A 19,814-nucleotide genomic window follows, 5' to 3' on the forward strand; every position below is an offset into this window, starting at 1 on the left:
GGGGGGGGGGCGAGATCGCTGTCACACCGGGGCCCTGCCGTGCTGTACGTTCAGTTCAGTTAATCCTCTGTTGAGTGTGTTTGTAGAAACTAAAAATAGAAATGTATCACGTAAAAAGATATACACAAATAATACCCACGACTATTCTCTTTACGTCTTGTGTAGTTTGGCGTCTTTCATGTCATACCTTTTGTCCCCGAAAGCTGCCCGGCCGGCCCCGATTTGGAAATGTGACGTATGCTTACCAGTGCGGTAGACAACTAACAAACTTCAGAAAAAAAATCGCATGGAATGACAATACGAGATGAACAATCCAATAGTCCCCGATTGGGGACCCAGTTGTGCCCCAAAATAGCCTTGTAGCCGCAGGGCCACCTAGTGGTTACATCCCAAAGTGCAGAAATCACATCCAAAACTACCCAGAGGTTCCCCTTTTGTGACCATACCATTAGTGTTGTTAGAATTTACGTCGTTGGAACACTGGAATTCATTATAAATTTTTTTAGTTAATTTTTCTCGATGAAATGGATGAAACAGATAACGTTCGGACGCATTTGATGCTCGCTGACCACAACCCCCTGTACCATTTAAACTTTTTGCAACCAACTAACAGCGGTTGTCATGTCATATGCATGTGTTAGAGAGTTCAGTTAAAGTTTTTTTTCCGTACCTGGAAGTTGGGAGAATAGCGGTTTCCCGGCCTCACTGCGCGGAGGCACCTGAGGATCTCGTGGTTGGAGAAGGGTTCACCGTTCCCGAACTGGTTACAGCAGAAACCCAGCACTATCAGACCCTTCGGGCCGTAGGTGGCTACCAGGTCGTTCAGCTAAATGAACACACAATAGAATATATTAGTATTATTATCTCCATGAAAATGGAAATGTTACTACCTCAATGAAAAATGGGTATAGTTTTTGGCGTGTGTGTTTATCTGTGTTTCCGGACATCCTGATATTTGTGGTCAGCATGACTTTAGAACCTCTGGATGGATTACGATGATATTTGGTATGTGGGTAGTGGTTGGGAAGACAAAGGTCAAGGTTGATTTGGGGCACCCTGGTATGTGACCTTGGTACTGCAGCGGAAAATATGTTGTTTTTTAAAAAATATATTTCGACCTGGACGTGCTATGGTCTTATTTGTTACGGAATGAAACACTAGTATTAAGAGTAGTGTCGACATTCACTCTAAACTTTCTACACTAGCTCATCTTTATCCGCGGGGTAACCTATATCCGTTAGAAGTTAAAAACATGGTATTTATGGATATGGCTATAAAGTTGGATATATATCTAAAACGGCAATTTTTTTTCAAAATATCTTCATCTATCGACCTGATATCACTATATATCCTGTTTTAAAAACAAGGGATATAGGTTACCCCGCTTGTAAAGGTGAAGTAGTGTTTCGTCTTTGATTCGGTAATGTGTAATGTTTCCATGCAAAAATGACAATGAAGCATTGAAATCCGGTCCATGTTGTGTAAAGTACTAGTAATACGGAGTGCACCATTTATGTAAGGATACGTGTTCGCAAATATCATAAGGATCCACCCAAAGCTTCTCGAGTTGTGCTGTCCAGCCACAAACATAAACATACACAAACACATACACACACAGACACTAACATACACAGACATGCACATATACAAACACACACACACGCCTACACACACACACACACACACACACACACACACACACACACACACATACATACACAAACACACACATAACACACATTCTAAAGTATGACTAATAGAAGACAACAAAATACACAAAACGTAGAAAAAATCGTTCTTTATCTCCTGAAATTCGTTGTGTAATCTTTCAAACCCGGCAGTAACGCACCGGTGCCCCAAGTGCAGTGAGATACCACCTTTACAACAACACCAATGAAAAGCCTCCATAGTCATGACTACAGAAAATGGGTCATCACGTGCTATTGGTCCACATTCCAATTAAAGTCGAACCGGCCCATACAGAATGGCTATTTGACCGACTGCTGTGTACACACTTCCCCCGCGCCTTTTCACTCCCTCTGATTCACTTAACGTGTTTTCAGACATAATAAAAGCGTCTGAATGAACCTTTGACTTGCCCAATATTTGTCGTCCAACCATAGCGGCGTTCTAGGCAACTAATGAAGCCACCTGTTCCCAGTGACAAGTCTTGACGGCGCCGCCAAACGACAAGACAAACTCATTCATCAATAGTTTTAATATCAACAGCTTAAACACTCGAATCGAGCCAAACTTTGATCATGTATTCTTCATCACTGGACGTTTCGTTACCGGGGTGATAAGGCTAAGTTACATAAATTTGGCCACAGCAAATAAATTTTATGGATGACATCCTCTGCAGACTGCAAAAATAGTGAAATAGGGCGAAAAACAAACAACAAGACAAACTCATTCATCAATAGTTTTAATATCAAGAGCTTAAACACTCGAATCGAGCCAAACTTTGATCATGTATTCTTCATCACTGGACGTTTCGTTACCGGGGTGATAAAACTAAGTTTAATAAATTTAGCCACAGCAAGTAAATTTTGTGGATGACACCCTCTGCACACGGTGAAAATAATGAGATAGGCCGAAATAAAATGGGTAAAAAAAACAATATAGCTACACGTTTATAACAGACACCATAAACGTTGTAACAAGAATTAAAGGGACAAAATAAACATAGTATCACAACCAACGAGGCATTCATTCCTGTATTCAAGTAGTGCACTGTACTGGTGCGTCACTAGTATGGTAGATTGGCATCACCTAAAAAGTTAGTAACTACTTATGGCTTCCATAATGCTGGCAAAGTTTACAACTATCCAACAAGTTTCACTTCTGCAACTACAGTCATAGCTACCTCAGTAGTGTCACTCCAACAAGTACAACCATTAGGCTACAACACAACATACTGAGTATTTGCTCATTTTGGTAATTTGTCGTCATGTTGACCATCTCCAAAGAATAAAACAAATCTTCTTTATTTTCTGAAATTAGGCGAAAATTAATGCGCGCTTGGTCGACGTCATCCATAAAACGTACTTGCTGTGGCCCATCGCTAAATGTTCCGAGGCATTTTGATGGAGGACAGACACTTAATTTTGTGCTTGCCTGCCTGTGTTTAATTTAATTTTAAAGAAAGTTGTAATAAAAGTGTTAAATCGCGATTGATTTGTTGTGAAAAACATTTTCTTTAAAATCTAAAGCGTAAAAGAATTGGCGTCAAATAGCCTACTGGATAGGTTAACGGACATGAAAGTCAGAGGTAACGGGTTTGATTACTGACGTTCCATGCTAGACGTTGTGTCCCTGAGAAGAACTTTGTACGACTTTTCTCACGCAACCCAGTAAAAATGGGTTCCTAACTTTGGCTGTGGAGGTAGGAGGTTGTGGAAGGAGAAGGCTGGGCTCCGCCTTCCAATATTATGCCCTACACACAGTAGTAAACAACCCTATGCGGCCTCAAAAAGGCTATGGGACTACCTTTATACCTACCGTAATTTGTTATTAGCAAATATATCAATATATCAGTCATTCAAAAGCTATCTGCCACCAAAAATGTACCAAGACCATATATAGCATGATAATAGATACAAAATTGGAAATACCTCTGCAGTACCAAGGTCAGACGCATGGAGCCCGGAATTGACCATGACCTTCGTTTTCCCAGCCCCTATCCACATACCAAATATCATTGCAATCCATCCAGAGGTTTTAAAGTTATACTGGAAAGAAATATCTGGAAACACAAACACACAGACAGACACACAGACGCACACAAAGACATAGCAAAAACGATATATACATTCCCAACTTTTTCATGCAATTAATAAGTGACAAATATCTGTAAAAATAAAGAATATGCGAGCATGAACTCCATGTTCAATCAACATAGTCTGCATTACACAACAGAATGTTCGTTGCTGTAAGGCCACGGCAAGTAAATTGTATGGATGACATCCTGTGCAGAGTGCAAAAATAGTGAGATAGCGCGAAAAAAAACCAAGATGGGTAAATTTTCAAAATAGACACCATAAACGTCGTAAATAGATTTGAAGTGACAACGTGACATCACAACTAAGAAGGCATTAATTCCTGTATTAAAGAAGTGATCTACTGTAGTAAAAGTGACACTAGTGTGGTACACCGGTATCACTTGCCAAGTTGACTACTACACTCATGGCTTCCATATTGGTGGCACATTTACAACTATCCATCAAGTTTCACTTCTGCAACTATAGTCATGGCTACCACCACAGTGTCACTTCTATAAATATAATTATTACGCTTCAAAACAACATGTTTGCCTATTTTGGTCTATCTGACCATCCCCGACGAGAAAAAAAATCTTGCTTTTTTTCTGAAATCAGGCGAAAATTAATGAGCGCGCTGATGTCATTCATAGTTACTTGCTGTGGCCTAATTAAAATACCAACGAGCCAACGATTCCACCAACACTAACTTGTCACACAAACATAACGCCACGCGTTATACACCAAACATCGGTGTCGTGAGGGACAACACAACAAAAACCTGCGGCAACTATCGTAAACTTCTGATTCCACGGGCACTCTGAAACTTGAACACACGAGCAATGTACATTTCGCACGTTTACACAACCTCTCACAGGGCTTAGTGGTCGGGGAGAGTGTCACAAAAAAGACTTAATCGCCTTAAAAAAACATGGAACGAACACAACAGAGCAACCGGACATGTTTTTTCATGCTCAGTTGTTGTAAGGTAAAAAGCTTACGTTCCACCGTGCGTGTACACATTACTCATACACTGGGACTAGAATAAAGCAATGTGAATGAATTCCAGCATATATTTATCTGGGATGTCCCTGTAGCTCAACTGGTTGCAGTCAGCTTCTGTTTCCAACTAGTTGGCAACTTGTAGAGCCATGTTAGTAGTCAGGAAATCTCGGTAGGTGTAGCAACGTCTTTCGACAAGAACACTGGGGCCCCGTATTCGAGGGAGTGTTTCATGCACGTTAAAAAGGGAAGGGCTAGCAACCCCTCCCCGTAAAAATATGCCCTGCTACAGAAACAGCAAGAAAAACTTGCTGACCTATCATGCTATAGCGCTCCTAGGTACTACAAGGGTCACACACACACACACACACACACACACACACACACACACACACACACACACACACACACACACACACACACACACACATATACATACACAGATATATCTATCTGTAATACTGCATGTTGACCCACTTTGCTGCATCCCATTTTCCCCACATAAACAGTAAAAGATTAAGAAGACCCAATGAGGTCTGCCTTTTATTGTTAAGTACCCGGAAACGATACCCCATGGACTACACAACGTTCTTTTCTGTTTGTCAATAAAACAACAAATATTTTCACAAAGGGGTACTCCGAAAACGGCTAAGTTTCGTTGTAAGTGTATCAAATTAGCTGCTCGTGTATCGCTAATGTGGTATGGAGAATCTCCAGATCGAAAAACTGTAAAGATAGTGAAAAGATCTTTATGTAACCCTTGTTCACCTATATCCGTGGGGTAACCTAAATTCGTCACTTTTAGAAACAGGGATATCAAGTATACGGACGTGGTTCCAAATGCGGTATTTTGAGGGTATTGAAGTTTGAAACCACCATACGTCGAGTTGATACCCCAAAATATCGTTTTTTTTTCTAGTTCTACAGACGGACATAGGTTACTCCGCGAATAAAGGTGACCCAGCGTTACACTTCCTGGTGGTCTTTCCGTGTGAAACGCTTGTCTATTTTTAGTTACGAATCTAGCTTTACCGGTAGTGGTATTGTCCTTTTGTATCAGACTTTCTAATCTATGTCAGATATACGATACGTCCCTCCTGTCTTCTCTGGCTTAGGCCTAATTTGTTGCCACACAGCAACTAATGGAACAGACCACGTCACAAACACGTACATAAGTCCGCAAATGTCCAAAACAAATGACACTACTTTTTTACTACACAATACCTGGTTTTAAAGAGTGATTTTTTTCTACTTATACTAAATGGATTTGTATGAAAAGGATATAGGAAAGGTAGCTTGTGTTTTTCTTTAAGTTTTAAGTCGCCTTAGGTGATTTCTATGACGATTAGAAAATAATGAGTTTTATCTTATAAACCATAATTTTAACCCCTGCCTATTCGCTTAAAGTATGTCAGTTTGGTCTCGCGTTAAATGGCGTTTGAATTAAAAAGGAGTAAGTTTCAAAGCTAAGCAACTTCGAACGCATAAAAATTGACCTGCCCAAATTTTTTGATTAACCAACAGTCTTTGTCAAGAATAATTTTTTTTGTGTTTTAACTTTAATACAGTTCAGAATAACTTTTACCAAGTTCACACAAAGTTAAATTAAGGAATATGTTTGTTGAATCACACACTGGTCGTAGCACCATTTGTGGAAAATCTGTTATAGTGTTACCAGGTGTCACTGTGATTTTTCCATACACCTTGAAACGACTGTGACATTTGAACAACGACAACAACAGCGCAAACCAGGTGTGTTCACTCATTGTCTCACCTGGAGGTACTCCCTCGTGGTGTGTTCTGACGCCGACGCCACGTTGACGACCAACACCACCTTGCCGTCGTACGTCGAGAACGGTATCATCTCTCCGCCTAGCGCTTCGGCGCTGAGTTCGAAAAAGCTTCCCACTACCGAAGCCGGGCAGAGAGGGGTGTTGAGTTCGATGGGGTGGGGGGCGGCATGGTGAAGCTTCGAATGGCTTAGCCTACCGTGTCCGTGGTGTGCCGGTCCGTTCATAGTAGCTTCCTCTTTCTCTCTCTGTCTCTCTCTATCTTTGATTCACTGAATCTAGCGAACTGCCAGAACGTAATCTTCTAAAATTGTCTCCAGGTAACTTCTCCACTCGACGTCAAATGGCAGCCCGACAACTCTTTTTAAAAACTTCCTTTCAGAGTATTTTACCCAATTGTTCGGGGTTGCTCTTTGCGTGCTACTTTACAATTGGGTTACACGCAGGACATAATTGCGATCGCCACAAAGGATTAGTATTAGCCATGCAGAATACAACTTGTGTCCGTTGTCCCGTCCCGATCCACCAAAGCCGCAGCCTGATACGCTGTAAACTTGATTGAATCAGATGTTTGCTCCAATCAGCGATCGAGTTGTTTACACCACTCGAAATGCCGGCTGCCACTCTTCGTTCTCACTTAGTGATATGGCGACTTTCTCCGACGTCTCTTTGACAGGTGTCACAGTTTTAAAAAACGAAGTTTCTCCACCGATTTTGTTGACTCGTCAAGTTTTTCCTGCATGGAGAGACATGATAAACAAACTTTGGAATCTTTGCCGACAAACAAACAAAACAATCTAAACATATATTATATGTGTCGCCTAGAGCAATTGTAATTCCGGCCCTGAGAATTGGTGATTTTGTTGTAGATCTAGTATATCTTTTTGTAATAAACATGTACAAACAAATCACGAGGTTTCAGTCTATACATGGCTTTTTTTTTTACTTTGACACCTTTTTTATACTAGTAGTTGTATGTGCCTTATAGCACTTACAATGTCGTATCTAAATATGCATCGCATTCCAATGTGTAATTGGGGCATCTAGTGAGAAATTTGCTTTTAATGATGGTTGTTTGCGAGCACAGCACAAGAGCTTTTCAAACAATCTTGTCAGATATTTTTTGTCCCCAATACTATATCACGAAGAAACTCCAGTTGCTACCTATAACTGCTGTAGCACAAAATCAAGTCGTCTTAGATTTCACTTTCTTGAGGAAATAAGAGTCAAAAGGCATCATTTATGGTGAGTGTCGAATTTGAAACAAAGAAGGAGCATAAAAATACTTAAAGGTTTCAAACACCTTTTAAACGCCAACATTTACACGTGTAAACACAGTGTATGCATGCATGTACATACCAAGATGATGTTTTCTGACGACACTGTTTTACACATTACACCTGTAAAACGCACCATACGAGGACATATACCCAGAGGGTAGAGTGTACAGAAAAGAGTTATCTGTCTAACCTGTACAATTAACTGTCTGTTAACAGCAGGGGGTAACGGTTGATGGTAGTGTCCTATCGACCTGTTCGCCTTTAAAACTCCCGAGAACCGTCCCACGGGCGACCGGCCCACCGTATCCAACACACAAGCCTGTCATGCACTAACTGTCGTCTGCAGAATGGTGTCGGGCGAACACACCTATTGTAGTACAATTGTTGAAAGCTCAGTAACTAGAACACACGATCATTTAGCAAAGATATTACGCGATCAAAACATGTACAGAACAAAATGGATTTGCAAGAACGATATCTAAACGGTTTGAACGGTGGCTTTACATCCACATATTATTAGTGTGGAAGTGTGGACTATAGAAGATATAGCTACTCCCCCCTACCTAAGGTGTTTTGTGGTACAGTCCAACGTGTACACGGCACACATGCACGCTTGCACGCCTGGCTAACGAGCACCACTCTGTAGTTGTTGTCCTTCCGGCTGTGTCAACATACAGCATACCTAGTCACGCTGAAGAACGGCTTGTGGAACGGGCTTTTTTCTCTCTCTCTCTCCCTGTCTCCACGCATCGACCGACGACAGACAAGAGAACCTTGTTAACAAACACTGCACTACTGACTCTGAATAGCCTATGAGGATATGTCACTGACAATGTTTGAAAAAACAACCAAGAATTACAAATTTTCCTCATTGATCATGCAAATTAAGTCCTAATTTGCATAATTTGCATCTCATGATGTACACCTCTGTCTAGGCTACCCGATCATTGAATATCATGGAAATGTATCGTTCCTTTCTTCAGTTATCCCTCTTTGAATAGTTACTAGTAAACAAAAAGGCCCCTGTAGTTCCAGAGCAAGCTGCTAGGGGGTCGAAACATACGCCACTTCTTCCGTACGTCAAAAGCTATGCGAACATAACGTTAACTTCTCTTCTTCTTGTGCCTTTTCCATCTGCCACAAAAGTAAACAATAGTAGCTAATTCCTAAATTTGAAAGGAGTGTAGACACCATTAAGTCAAGGACTATAAGTACGAGAGTTAGGGATTGTAACAGTTATTGTGCTAAAAAAACCTCTTAACGTTTATAAAGATTTTAGAGGTCTTTTCAATCTCGGACGGAGATGTGTAGGGTTTAAACAAGGGTTGCTATGAGTGGACACCGAATGGCGTTAAAGTTAAACATAGGGCTGTGGGTTTGATTTGTTCAGGTCACCAAACATGGCACACAATGGGGACTGTTTGTCAGGGAAACCACAGCGAGAGCAGTAAAACGGATTAGAGCGGTGATATGGGTGCTTAGGTAAACTTCTTTACGTTCTGTTGTCGCCATATCGCTCAGGCCCTGTTCACACTGTACTCGATCTTTTTCGTGTCAATGAAGCTTCCGATGTATTCAAGTCCGCATGAGTCTTTTGGTTTAGGTAAAGTTTGCGGGAAGAAGTCTTTTTAAAAATGATTTGACCCACCGCTGTGCAGCCTGGTCATCTATTATATAAACCGAAAAAAAACAGCATTTTTTTCGGCCTAAGGAAAAATCATGTCAATATGCAATACAAACGAACTTGATTATTATGTCTTCTATATAATGTCATTGATAATAAACACAAGTGTGAACGGGGGCCTAATGGCCCTTGCTCGTCGTACGATTTTGATGTTGTAGAATTTGTAAGAAGAAGCCTGTAACAGAACTAACCACCGACAAGGATCTAATAAGGCAGCCTTTTCCGTGATAAGACAGTGGAAGTTTGTATGACACATTGCTTTTACAAAGTTTTAGTTTGGGTTCGTAAAACAAATATGGCAGGGCCCTATTGGTAAAACAAATATGGCAGGGCCCTATTGTACGGTTATTAACGGTGCACACCCCAGTTCTTAGGACACCGTAACTTTCAACCACCTGTTACTCAAGAACGAAAAGTCGCGAGTGTCACTTTTTAAAGCCGCAGACAATATTATTCATAAATTTGCATATATTAACGGTGCACACCCCAGTTCTACCGTGGTAGTGCGCGACAAAAAAAGTGAAATGATTCCCAGGGTCTATGTTAACGTTTGATTTGGCATTTCTCATTATTTACTGCGAAATGACGTTAAACGCTAACATGGCTGAAAAGCGCAGGGAATGGTGTGTTTTGCCCGAGCCTCATTCCCATGTATCCTTCTGCCTTGCATGTAAACCGATTCCGTGACCTAGATTGACCTCTGAGGTGCCGTGTAAGCGAAGTTTGCCGCGCGGTGGTTGATAACAAAAACTGTAGTCCTAGAATTTTCTTTATAATTGGCTCAATTGCTCGCATGATTGTTCTCTTTCTGACACTGTCAGTCGTGTTTGCCGGAAAAATCTTTTAAATGGGTTTTATCCAATGCGAAAATTCCCAATTTTGTGCATTACTTTCTGCATGAAAATAATGTATTTTCCCTCTCATTTGTCTAAATTAGAGAAGTTGAAGGATCAGAAGTCAGTTGGTCTTGTAGCTAAAGGAATATCCTCTCATCCCATATATAGTTATTTTGCTTCAGGATAATTCCCTGGTAGAGATGGTCGCTAGACTTAAGGGTGAGCCGCCTCCAACTAAAACCCAAAATAAACTGGAGTGTACCCCTAACAAGAAAGTCAAACTCAATACAGACTTGACACAAGACACTGCAGAATTTTCACTAACAAAATGTTTTCATCAATTCAAAGACATACTTCATAGTTGTAACAAGGGTACCAGTTGATACTGCACTGAATTAAAACTGCAAGACTCGGTAACTCTTTCACATGAATTCGTGTCATAAGAATTTTTACTGGGAACTAACAGTTTGTAGAAATATGCACAAAAAAAATCAAAACAGAGTTCAATCATGAGGTAGAAGTGGTAGTACATATGTGTCTATGTATTTGATAACATTGCTTCATGTTGCTTGAAGTCATGTTGAGAAGTGTAGCTTACAGTTTGCCTTGCACAAAACAAAATCTTAAAATATTACAAATGTATACACATACATTTCATACTATTTTGATTGAAGAACCAATCTTATTATGAAGTTTGTACAAAGCAGCTACAATATCAGCAAAAGAACACGCATGCACATGCCGTAAATTGCAAACAATATCAGAAAACAGATACTAACGTAGCTGAATGTCAAAGTAAATCCAAATGTCAGATGTGAAAGAACCTATGGAAAATCTATAATTGTTCGATACTTCTCTGTGTATTCAGTCATGTGCATCCTGACCACTTTTTCATAATGAAGGCAACTTTTTTTGGCCAAACTGTTTTTTTGTCCTTCCCATCAGTTTTGGGGTTCCCAGAGGATGTCATTTGTATAGTCAAATCAACATTCCTAATAGTATATGTTTTTCTCCATGTATGACGTGGATTCATATTTAATGTGTACTTCTGTCCCTCCTGAGTTGCAACAACATGTCCTCCCTTTCCTTCAGTTGTCTTCTCAGTTCCGCCATTTCCCTGGACTGCTTGTCAACCATGGCTTTCAAATTGGCGATAACCTGAAAAAGGTAGAATGTCATTGGTTATTGGTTGGGCCGACTTCTCTCTCTTTGCAGCCAGGGGCTGAATACGGGGCTAAATCGCAAGGGCCTGTATATACAGTGCCCAGTGACCTCAATATGACTGTCATTGCCCCACTCACACCACGAAGGACCCCTACTCTTTTCGATAAGTGTGTGGGGTTCTTTAACCGAGGGATGGCCTTAACAGAAAATTTGTACTCATTTTCACCTGAGTGAAGTGCAAGATCGGTGACACAACAACGGACTTGAACCCAAAATCTCTGGGTTATGAATCAACCGTCCTACTGATTGCACCACACGACCATTTTGTTATACATTTTGATAATGCTCATTGTTTTGGAAAAAACATATTAAACATATTAAATCCTATTTCATAATGTAAATGAGTTGAACAAGGATCTTTTGACTGGTGCCACCATTTTGCTATTAGGACGTCTTGCAGTTACCATCTTGTTTTTAACCTGTAGGCCAATTGACAGGTCCGATGCTGCAGTACTGTCATGGATTACTAGATGGCTCTTCAGTACTGCCAAGTAGCTAAATACTAGAGGCAAAATATTTCAATTCTGGTAGCCAGTGTGACAACTTAATTTCAACACCAATACTGTATAATTATACATAACGATAAATAACTAAAAAAACAAAATCTTATATTAGAGTTATCATGCACATAAAATGAGATTGAAGTAAAAATGTTGAGAGTTTCTGCAGGAAAGCTGACCTTATCCTTGTCGTGGAAAAGATCACTCTTGAGGATATCTTTGGCACTTGGTCTGTACTTGGGCTCATCACTGGTCAGTAGCTGCATAAAGTCACACTGGGGACAAAATCAGATGGTTCACTAAGAACATCATAGTACATATTGATAATCTTAATTCTTGGTTCTTTAAAAAAAAATATAATTCTTATTACTTTTCAAAGAAAAGGAACAAGGAACATACTATTACAAACACATGCATGGCACAAAAATCAAAAGACACATGTGAGAAACTACAGAACTGATAAGTAAAACAAAGTTACCCTAATGACAAAAGAATTTCTATTTCTTGGTTTTTGCATAGATTAACTTCCTTTATTTTGATATTGAAACAATCACATGGCGCACAACTGAATCAAACTGGTGAGGTTGAAATTGAAAGTTTAGATTTTCCAGAAAACGCAACATTCAAGCAAAATATCACTCTTAAGTGTCTTAGTGGTTATACATCTTATGCCCCTGTCAAATATAGCTGGCCATGGCCTCCGACTTTCTCCAGACCATGGTTTAGGACTGTCAGTAATGTCTTGTCAAGAAGAGCTTAGGATCCAGACAATTTTCCTTCTACAATGAACCTTCAAATGCTGTACAATCATATGGTCTGTGTTCTTTGTCATGAGTAATGAAAGAGAATAGCTCTTCAGTGAGCTAAACTGTGATTTTACCTGTCTCGGCCATCTTTCCACAAGGACTTGTGGTAGAACCCTGCCTTCTCGGAAGTCCTGGATAGACTTGGCACGTTCCATCTCAGTCCCGAAGGGGTGGAACAGCTCAAACAAGATGACTCCCATGCTGTACATGTCAGACTGGAAAGAAAAAAAAAAGAGATTTATTGTGCGACAATTGTATCAGTGACAATCAGTGAAATCTACGGTAGGTAAAAAGGAGATGGACATCCTTTCATGTTCTCAACCTCTGCAGAGCGGCGTTTCTCAAGTGGGCATGATACGCAGATAGAATATTTTTGTTTTTGAATATTTTGTAGGTAGCACCCTAAACTCAAACATATTCGTTTCTAGTATTCCTCTAGTGCGCCCTACTATGATTTTGCTGAGTCACCCCTGCGGTTTGAATGGTCTTACCTTACTGTTATACGTGGTTCCCTTGAGTTGTTCTGGTGATGCGTATGTACACGTGCCCACCCCCGATGTGTGCGTGGTCTCTCCCGCCATGACGTCGGGCATCTCCAGGGGTGTGAGGGGGGGACTGGACCCGTGGGTGTCCCGCAGGTCTTCCCTGGCCAGCCCAAAGTCACCGATGCACACATGTTCATCCTCACCCATCAGGAAAATGTTGGGAGGCTAGCGACAGGATGTGAAAACGATTCAATATTTTGCACAACCATTGCTTTATTCTCACCAACTTTTCAGTGATCGTCTCTCAGTCTCACCTTCTTCAGGGCAATTCTGACAGGTTCACATTGTACTGCAGGACAGCTGTTGCTACTCATAGTTCAGATGTGGTCACAAAATGTAAAGTATTTACATATGTACTGACAGATTTATGAAAAATATTTCAATGACCGCATCTGAACTGAGAGTAGTGACACTGTCCACACGGTGTAAAATCATAGTTAGGATTACATAAACCTGCAACAAAATCTCTTTAGTGTCACTTTAGTGACGAAAGGTTGTGGATTCTACCTGAAACGTCTGACCATTTCCAAAATCATATCCTGTTGCTTGAGTCATTGCTATTTGGTGTATCTTATTACCTGGATGTCTAATCTTCATTGATGTACATTTGTATAACAATTACCTTGAGGTCCCGGTGCATGAGTCCCTGTGAGTGGATGTAGTTCACTCCCTGTAGAATCTGCTGGAATAGTCTCATGTTGTCATCCTCAGAGACACCACCAAAGGGGTCTGGGAAGGGTTTAGGAATAAACAAAAAAAATACTTCAGGTAAGGCATTCTTGCAATTGTTACATAATTATCATAAATGAGAACTACGGTCTTTATTGATTATAAGCCAATTTGGTATGACAACTGCATGTAGAAGAAAATACTTAATAGGTAGTTTACATTGGGGCCCATCAACCCTCTTTTGAATTGAACCATGACTATGGTAGATTCCGTTGCCACCTTTGATTCACTCTTGATGTCATCCCTGAATGAAAATGTTATGAAGGTTGGAAAGATTTCGAAAATTCATTGTGTTTCCTTTGATGTTGGTACAAAGCTTAAATGTCTCTGTTGCATTCTACCTAACACAGATGAGCATTCATTCAAAACCTACAGTGTGTAAACTATGTTTTAGAACACTACTTTAGTCCATATGGAAGCTGATCATTATTTACTCAAAATAAACTTCTGAATATTTTTTCCATGTCCATTCAAGACAAAAACTATGTTAAAGAATGATTAACTCGACATACCATGTAATAAGGCAGCCTGCGCATTCCTACTGACCAGCCAATCCCGGAGTGACCTTTGACACAACTGCATCTGGATATATAGCACCACACCGCTTGTCTGAAAACAAAACACAACATTTTTCAAGTTTGGAAAGTAATGACTGTTACCAGCTTCTGTGGGTGGAGCAATTGGTCATGGATATTAGCTATGTTTTCCATTGGGTTTCACATGTGTGTCCTTCAGTCATACATTGGAATCACAATAGAAAAGTGTGCCAGTATGTGTCTACTGTATGACTTGGTTTCACATGTGTATCCTTCAGTCATACATTGGAATCACAATAGAAAAGTGTGCCAGTATGTGTCTACTGTATGACTTGGTTTCACATGTGTATCCTTCAGTCATACATTGGAATCACAATAGAAAAGTGTGCCAGTATGTGTCTACTGTATGACTTGGTTTCACATGTGTATCCTTCAGTCATACATTGGAATCACAATAGAAAAGTGTGCCAGTATGTGTCTACTGTATGACTTGGTTTCACATGTGTATCCTTCAGTCATACATTGGAATCACAATAGAAAAGTGTGCCAGTATGTGTCTACTGTATGACTTGGTTTCACATGTGTATCCTTCAGTCATACATTGGAATCACAATAGAAAAGTGTGCCAGTATGTGTCTACTGTATGACTGAGCTTTTTGAGAGTTATTTACAGACTGAACATTTTCCAAATTGCAGTTGGGATGTAAGACAGCCATTATACCTTGAGTACGTTAAAGGTATAATGGGAATTATCGAAAAGAGTAGACATCCAATCCGGTGTTAGTGGATCATACCTCACAATCCGGTAATTATGCAGCTTTTACTTTCTTTATAACACTGCAGGCGTATTACGCCTAATGGCAGTTTATCGGTAATACAAATCAAACAAACAAACAAGCAAATACTCACTTCAGCAACGAGCTCACAGTCAGCCAGCCCCTTCAGTCGTAGCTTACACCTGTCACCGCAGACGTGAGTCTCCGTGTGGCCGTTCCTGGCTCCCTGGTTCCAGCTGTGTTGTCTCTTTAAACTGCTCAACGGTGTAAAACCACCCCTTACATGTACATCTACAGAATCTTTAGGTGTACTGGTAAACGGAACAACTGCCCCTGGTAGGCTGTGGCCTAGCCTCACACTACTACTACTAGAGAAATTGGCTGACTCGAAATGTATCTCCTGCTCAAATCCTGTACCTACCCTCACACTGCTCTCACTGTAACAAGCTGCCAATTGAAAGTCTCTCCTTGTCACTGGTTGTTCGCAATCTGTCTGAGATTTGCTGGAAGCTTCTAATTCTACAGGTGGTACAACATAAGAACGTTGCTCGCCTTCTTTCATCGCACTTTGTGCTGCTCTTCCATTTTTTTCCAATTCAACAGCGTTGAAAGGTTCTGAGCTTTTTTCTTTGTTGTCGACAAGCTCTCTTTCTGATGCACAGGATTTCTGTTTTACACTCCCCACAAGTTCCAACGTTTGGTCAATCTTTTCTGATTCTTCTTTGCCTCTTTCGGGAGTCTCCCACTGTATTGTGTCCTCTAGTAGGAAAACTTCCTCAAAGTCATTGTTAGATCCTTTGTTTCTAGATGTCTCCCAAGGTATGGTGTCCTGAAGTTCTGTTGCTCTTTCACTCAGTCTGTTTTCCTTGGTTCCTTCCTTTCTATCAGATTCCCATGGTATGGTGTCCAGACGTTTGCTGGTTTTCTGACTGTCGTTCTCTTTCCTAGTTGTTTCCCATGGAATGGTGTCCAAAAGTGTTGAAGCTTTCTCACTGTTGTTGTCATCATCAGTTTCGTCTTTTCTATGAGTTTCCCATGGTATGGTGTCTTGAAGTCTGGATGTTTTCTGACTGCTTTTCTTGTCTTCTTTCCTAGACGACTCCCAAGGAATGGTGTCCAAAAGCGTGGAATCTTTCTCACTCTTGTTGTCAGCTCTTTCTTTGCCAGCAGTATCCCATGGTATGGTGTCTAGCAGTTCAGAGGTTTTCTCACTTCTTTTGTCAGATTCCCTTTCTACAGTGTCAACTGGACTTTCTTTGTTTCTCTTGTTGTACAACTGTTGTAAGTCTTCACCATGCCTGTTTATCTCTCCACCAGTAGCCCTGTTTTCTGTATCCACAAGACAGGGTACATTGTCTTTCTCTGAGTGAACGCTGCTCAGTCCTGTAAAGCTACCCCTTACACGTACATCTACTGAGTCTTTAGGTGTACTGGTAAACGGAACAACTGCCCTTGGTAGGTTGTGGCCAAGCCTCACACTACTACTACTAGAGAAACTGGCCGACTCGAAATGCACCTCCTGCTCAAATCCTGTACCTAACCTCACACTGTTCTCGCGGTAACAAGCTGCCGTTTGGAAGTCCCTCTTTCTTACTGGTTGATCAAAATCTGGCTGAGATTTACCAGAAGCTCCTCCTTCTGAAGTTGGCACAACATCAGAATGTTGCATGCTTTCTTTAACTGCGTTTTGTGCTTCTTTTTCAAGAGGGTTTAAGTTCCATTCACCGGGGTTAAAAGGTTCTGAGCATTTTTCGTTGTTGTTAACATGCTCTTTTTCTGATACATGCCTGACAATATCTTCAGTAGGAGTCTTGCCTTCTGTATCTACAAGACATGGCTCATCCTCCTTTTCTTTGACCCCAGGTAGACTTTCATCCGAATCTGAAGAACCAAGCTGCCATTTTCCCTTGTCTTGTAAGTAGGACTCCACACTGATGTCATAGCTACTGCTCTCTTTCGAGAGTGACCGTCTCTTTAGGACGGTGGCTTCAGTGTCACTCGCTGCCGACTCTTGGAATACAATACTGTTGCTGTCTGCATACATGTAAGGGGACCTATGTGTGCACATACATGGGAAAGATACGAAAAATATTTAAAGGAGTCCTAAACTATAAAGGGCAATGTTATTTTCCAATGGATAACATATCAATGAATACGTCGATGTAGGTTAGACATCCAGGTAAGAAGATATGCCAAAAAGTAGTTACTCAAGCAACTGGATGTGGTTTGGGAAACTTGGGTAAAGAAAGCAACTGGATATGATTTTGGAAACCGTTTCAAGAACCATATCCAGTTGCTTGAGTAATTACTTTTTGGCGTGTATCAATGAATACAAAGTCAGCCGATTTTTTGCAAAATTCCACTTTTGGTGAATTACAGGACGTGTGTTTTGTAAAACAATATGATACTGAATACTGTAAATGCATTTAAGTTTGCGGGGATTTAATTTCGCGGTAGCGGCAGAAAGCACTTTTCGCAGTGGCTTTAAGTTTGCGGTATCACCATAAACTGCAATCTAATACTATAGTAGGAAAATGTTCGCAGTGGTTTTAAATTCGCGGTGAAGTGGTCACCGCAAAAACCGCGAACATTAATCCACCGCAAACATTTCTGCATTTAACCCCTCGCAGACCCTACCCTTGTGTTACTATCTCCGCCACAAATCCTCCTTACCTTAGGTTCTGGATATCTTGAAGATAAGACGTCTCCAGCACAGGTAAGCTGGTACTGGAAGAACGGTTACCTGTGCAAGGAAGTACATGTGTCATCAATTGATATGCATGTGCAGGGCTCGAAATACTTTTATATGCATACCTGCACTGGTGCAGGTAATGTTGAAAATTACCTGCACCAGACAAATTTTCCTCGCACCACTCTTAAGTTTAGGAAGTATGGATCATACTAAAATTGTTGAGGAACCATTCCTATTTTTTCTTTTATACTTAATAGGTGGTAAGAGTCAATGCAGCTAATAACAATCCACATACACCTACATCATAGGATATTCATGTCTAAAAGCCAGTACATGAACCAGTGCAGGTTAGGTGCAGGTAGACACCAGCAGAAATACCTGCACAGCTCCAATTTTACCTGCACTACCCTGCATATTCAGGTGGTATTTCGAGCCCTGATGTGACAGAGAGATGTTACGAAATGGGAAAAGTAGCAGAATTTTACAGTAATGCTACAAATGTACTTTGCCTTTACCAGTGGGGTAACTTGTATCTGTATGGTATTTTGCAATATCAATTCGACCCCTGTTTGTTTCAATCTGCAATATTTTCATACATTATATATATTTCGAAAATACTAAAAACAACGGATAAAGTTTACCCCGCAGATAAAGGTGAACTAACTATTTTGTAGACGTAAGTACAGGTATAAAATAGGTTTGAGTTCTCACTTGTCATGGCTGGATTGCTGTACTCCATCCACGCTGTGTGGTACCTCACCACGTTGGCATGCTGTAGGCTGGCTAACAGTTTCACTTCACGCACAATCTAGGAAACAGATAATATGCACAGAAGGAAATAAAGACAGACTGTCTTAGATGAAACATGAAACAATGACACTGAAGACAATACTTTTATTCTTGTGAAAGGACAGGTATTGAAGAAACAAAAATATGAGAATAATGATTGAAGTTACATTTGTTTATGTTATAACGAATAGATTACGTTTAGGGTATTGGGAAGATAACAAAATTACAGTATCTTGAGTTTGACATCAAAACAAGGTCACTAAGTGTGAATGTGAGTTGAGCACCAGGGACAGGACCAGTGTGAAGTCAGTAGGAGGATAATCAGTGTGAATGTGAGTTCAGCACCAGGGACAGGACCAGTGTGAAGTCAGTAGGAGGATAATCAGTGTGAATGTGAGTTCAGCACCAGGGACAGGACCAGTGTGAAGTCAGTAGGAGGATAATCAGTGTGAATGTGAGTTCAGCACCAGGGACAGGACCAATGTGAAGTCAGTAGGAGGATAATCAGTGTGAATGTGAGTTCAGCACCAGGGACAGGACCAGTGTGATGTCAGTAGGAGGATAATCAGTGTGAATGTGAGTTCAGCACCAGGGACAGGACCAGTGTGGAGTCAGTAGGAGGATAATCAGTGTGAATGTGAGTTCAGCACCAGGGACAGGACCAGTGTGGAGTCAGTAGGAGAATAATCAGTGTGAATGTGAGTTCAGCACCAGGGACAGGACCAGTGTAAAGTCTGTAGGAGGATAATCAGTGTGAATGTGAGTTCAGCACCAGGGACAGGACCAGTGTGAAGTCAGTAGGAGGATAATCAGTGTGAATGTGAGTTCAGCACCAGGGAGAGGACCAGAGGTAAGTCAGTAGGAGGA

The 19,814-nt window shown here is 40.8% G+C and overlaps 3 protein-coding genes across 3 annotated transcripts in view; all 3 read right to left on the reverse strand.

The window, feature by feature from the left end:
• LOC118417657 (glutathione peroxidase 2-like) overlaps positions 1-7,462 on the reverse strand; it is a 9,052-nt gene extending 1,590 nt beyond the window's left edge. The window contains exons 1-2 of the mRNA XM_035823291.1: positions 6,535-7,462; positions 671-826 (exon numbers count right to left, since the gene is read on the reverse strand). Of these exons, the coding sequence (XP_035679184.1) occupies positions 671-826; positions 6,535-6,777 (399 nt within the window). The 5' untranslated portion in view covers positions 6,778-7,462. The remainder of the gene's footprint in view (positions 1-670; positions 827-6,534) is intronic.
• A 3,202-nt stretch (positions 7,463-10,664) lies between these two features.
• On the reverse strand, positions 10,665-14,798 carry LOC118417954 (eukaryotic translation initiation factor 2-alpha kinase 1-like). Its single transcript, XM_035823718.1, has 6 exons — positions 14,667-14,798; positions 14,048-14,154; positions 13,372-13,590; positions 12,955-13,095; positions 12,254-12,349; positions 10,665-11,508 (listed from the first exon to the last, which is right to left on the reverse strand). The coding sequence occupies exons 1-6, from the start codon at positions 14,734-14,736 to the stop codon at positions 11,386-11,388; spliced, it is 756 nt and encodes a 251-aa protein (XP_035679611.1). The 5' UTR covers positions 14,737-14,798; the 3' UTR covers positions 10,665-11,385.
• A 638-nt stretch (positions 14,799-15,436) lies between these two features.
• On the reverse strand, positions 15,437-18,981 carry LOC118417955. Its single transcript, XM_035823719.1, has 3 exons — positions 18,870-18,981; positions 18,140-18,209; positions 15,437-17,520 (listed from the first exon to the last, which is right to left on the reverse strand). The coding sequence occupies exons 1-3, from the start codon at positions 18,895-18,897 to the stop codon at positions 15,486-15,488; spliced, it is 2,133 nt and encodes a 710-aa protein (XP_035679612.1). The 5' UTR covers positions 18,898-18,981; the 3' UTR covers positions 15,437-15,485.
• Between the last annotated feature and the right edge of the window lie 833 nt (positions 18,982-19,814).

The sequence above is a fragment of the Branchiostoma floridae genome, chromosome 6, assembly GCF_000003815.2.
Source record: "Branchiostoma floridae strain S238N-H82 chromosome 6, Bfl_VNyyK, whole genome shotgun sequence".
In the NCBI taxonomy this organism is placed as follows: Eukaryota; Metazoa; Chordata; class Leptocardii; order Amphioxiformes; family Branchiostomatidae; genus Branchiostoma; species Branchiostoma floridae.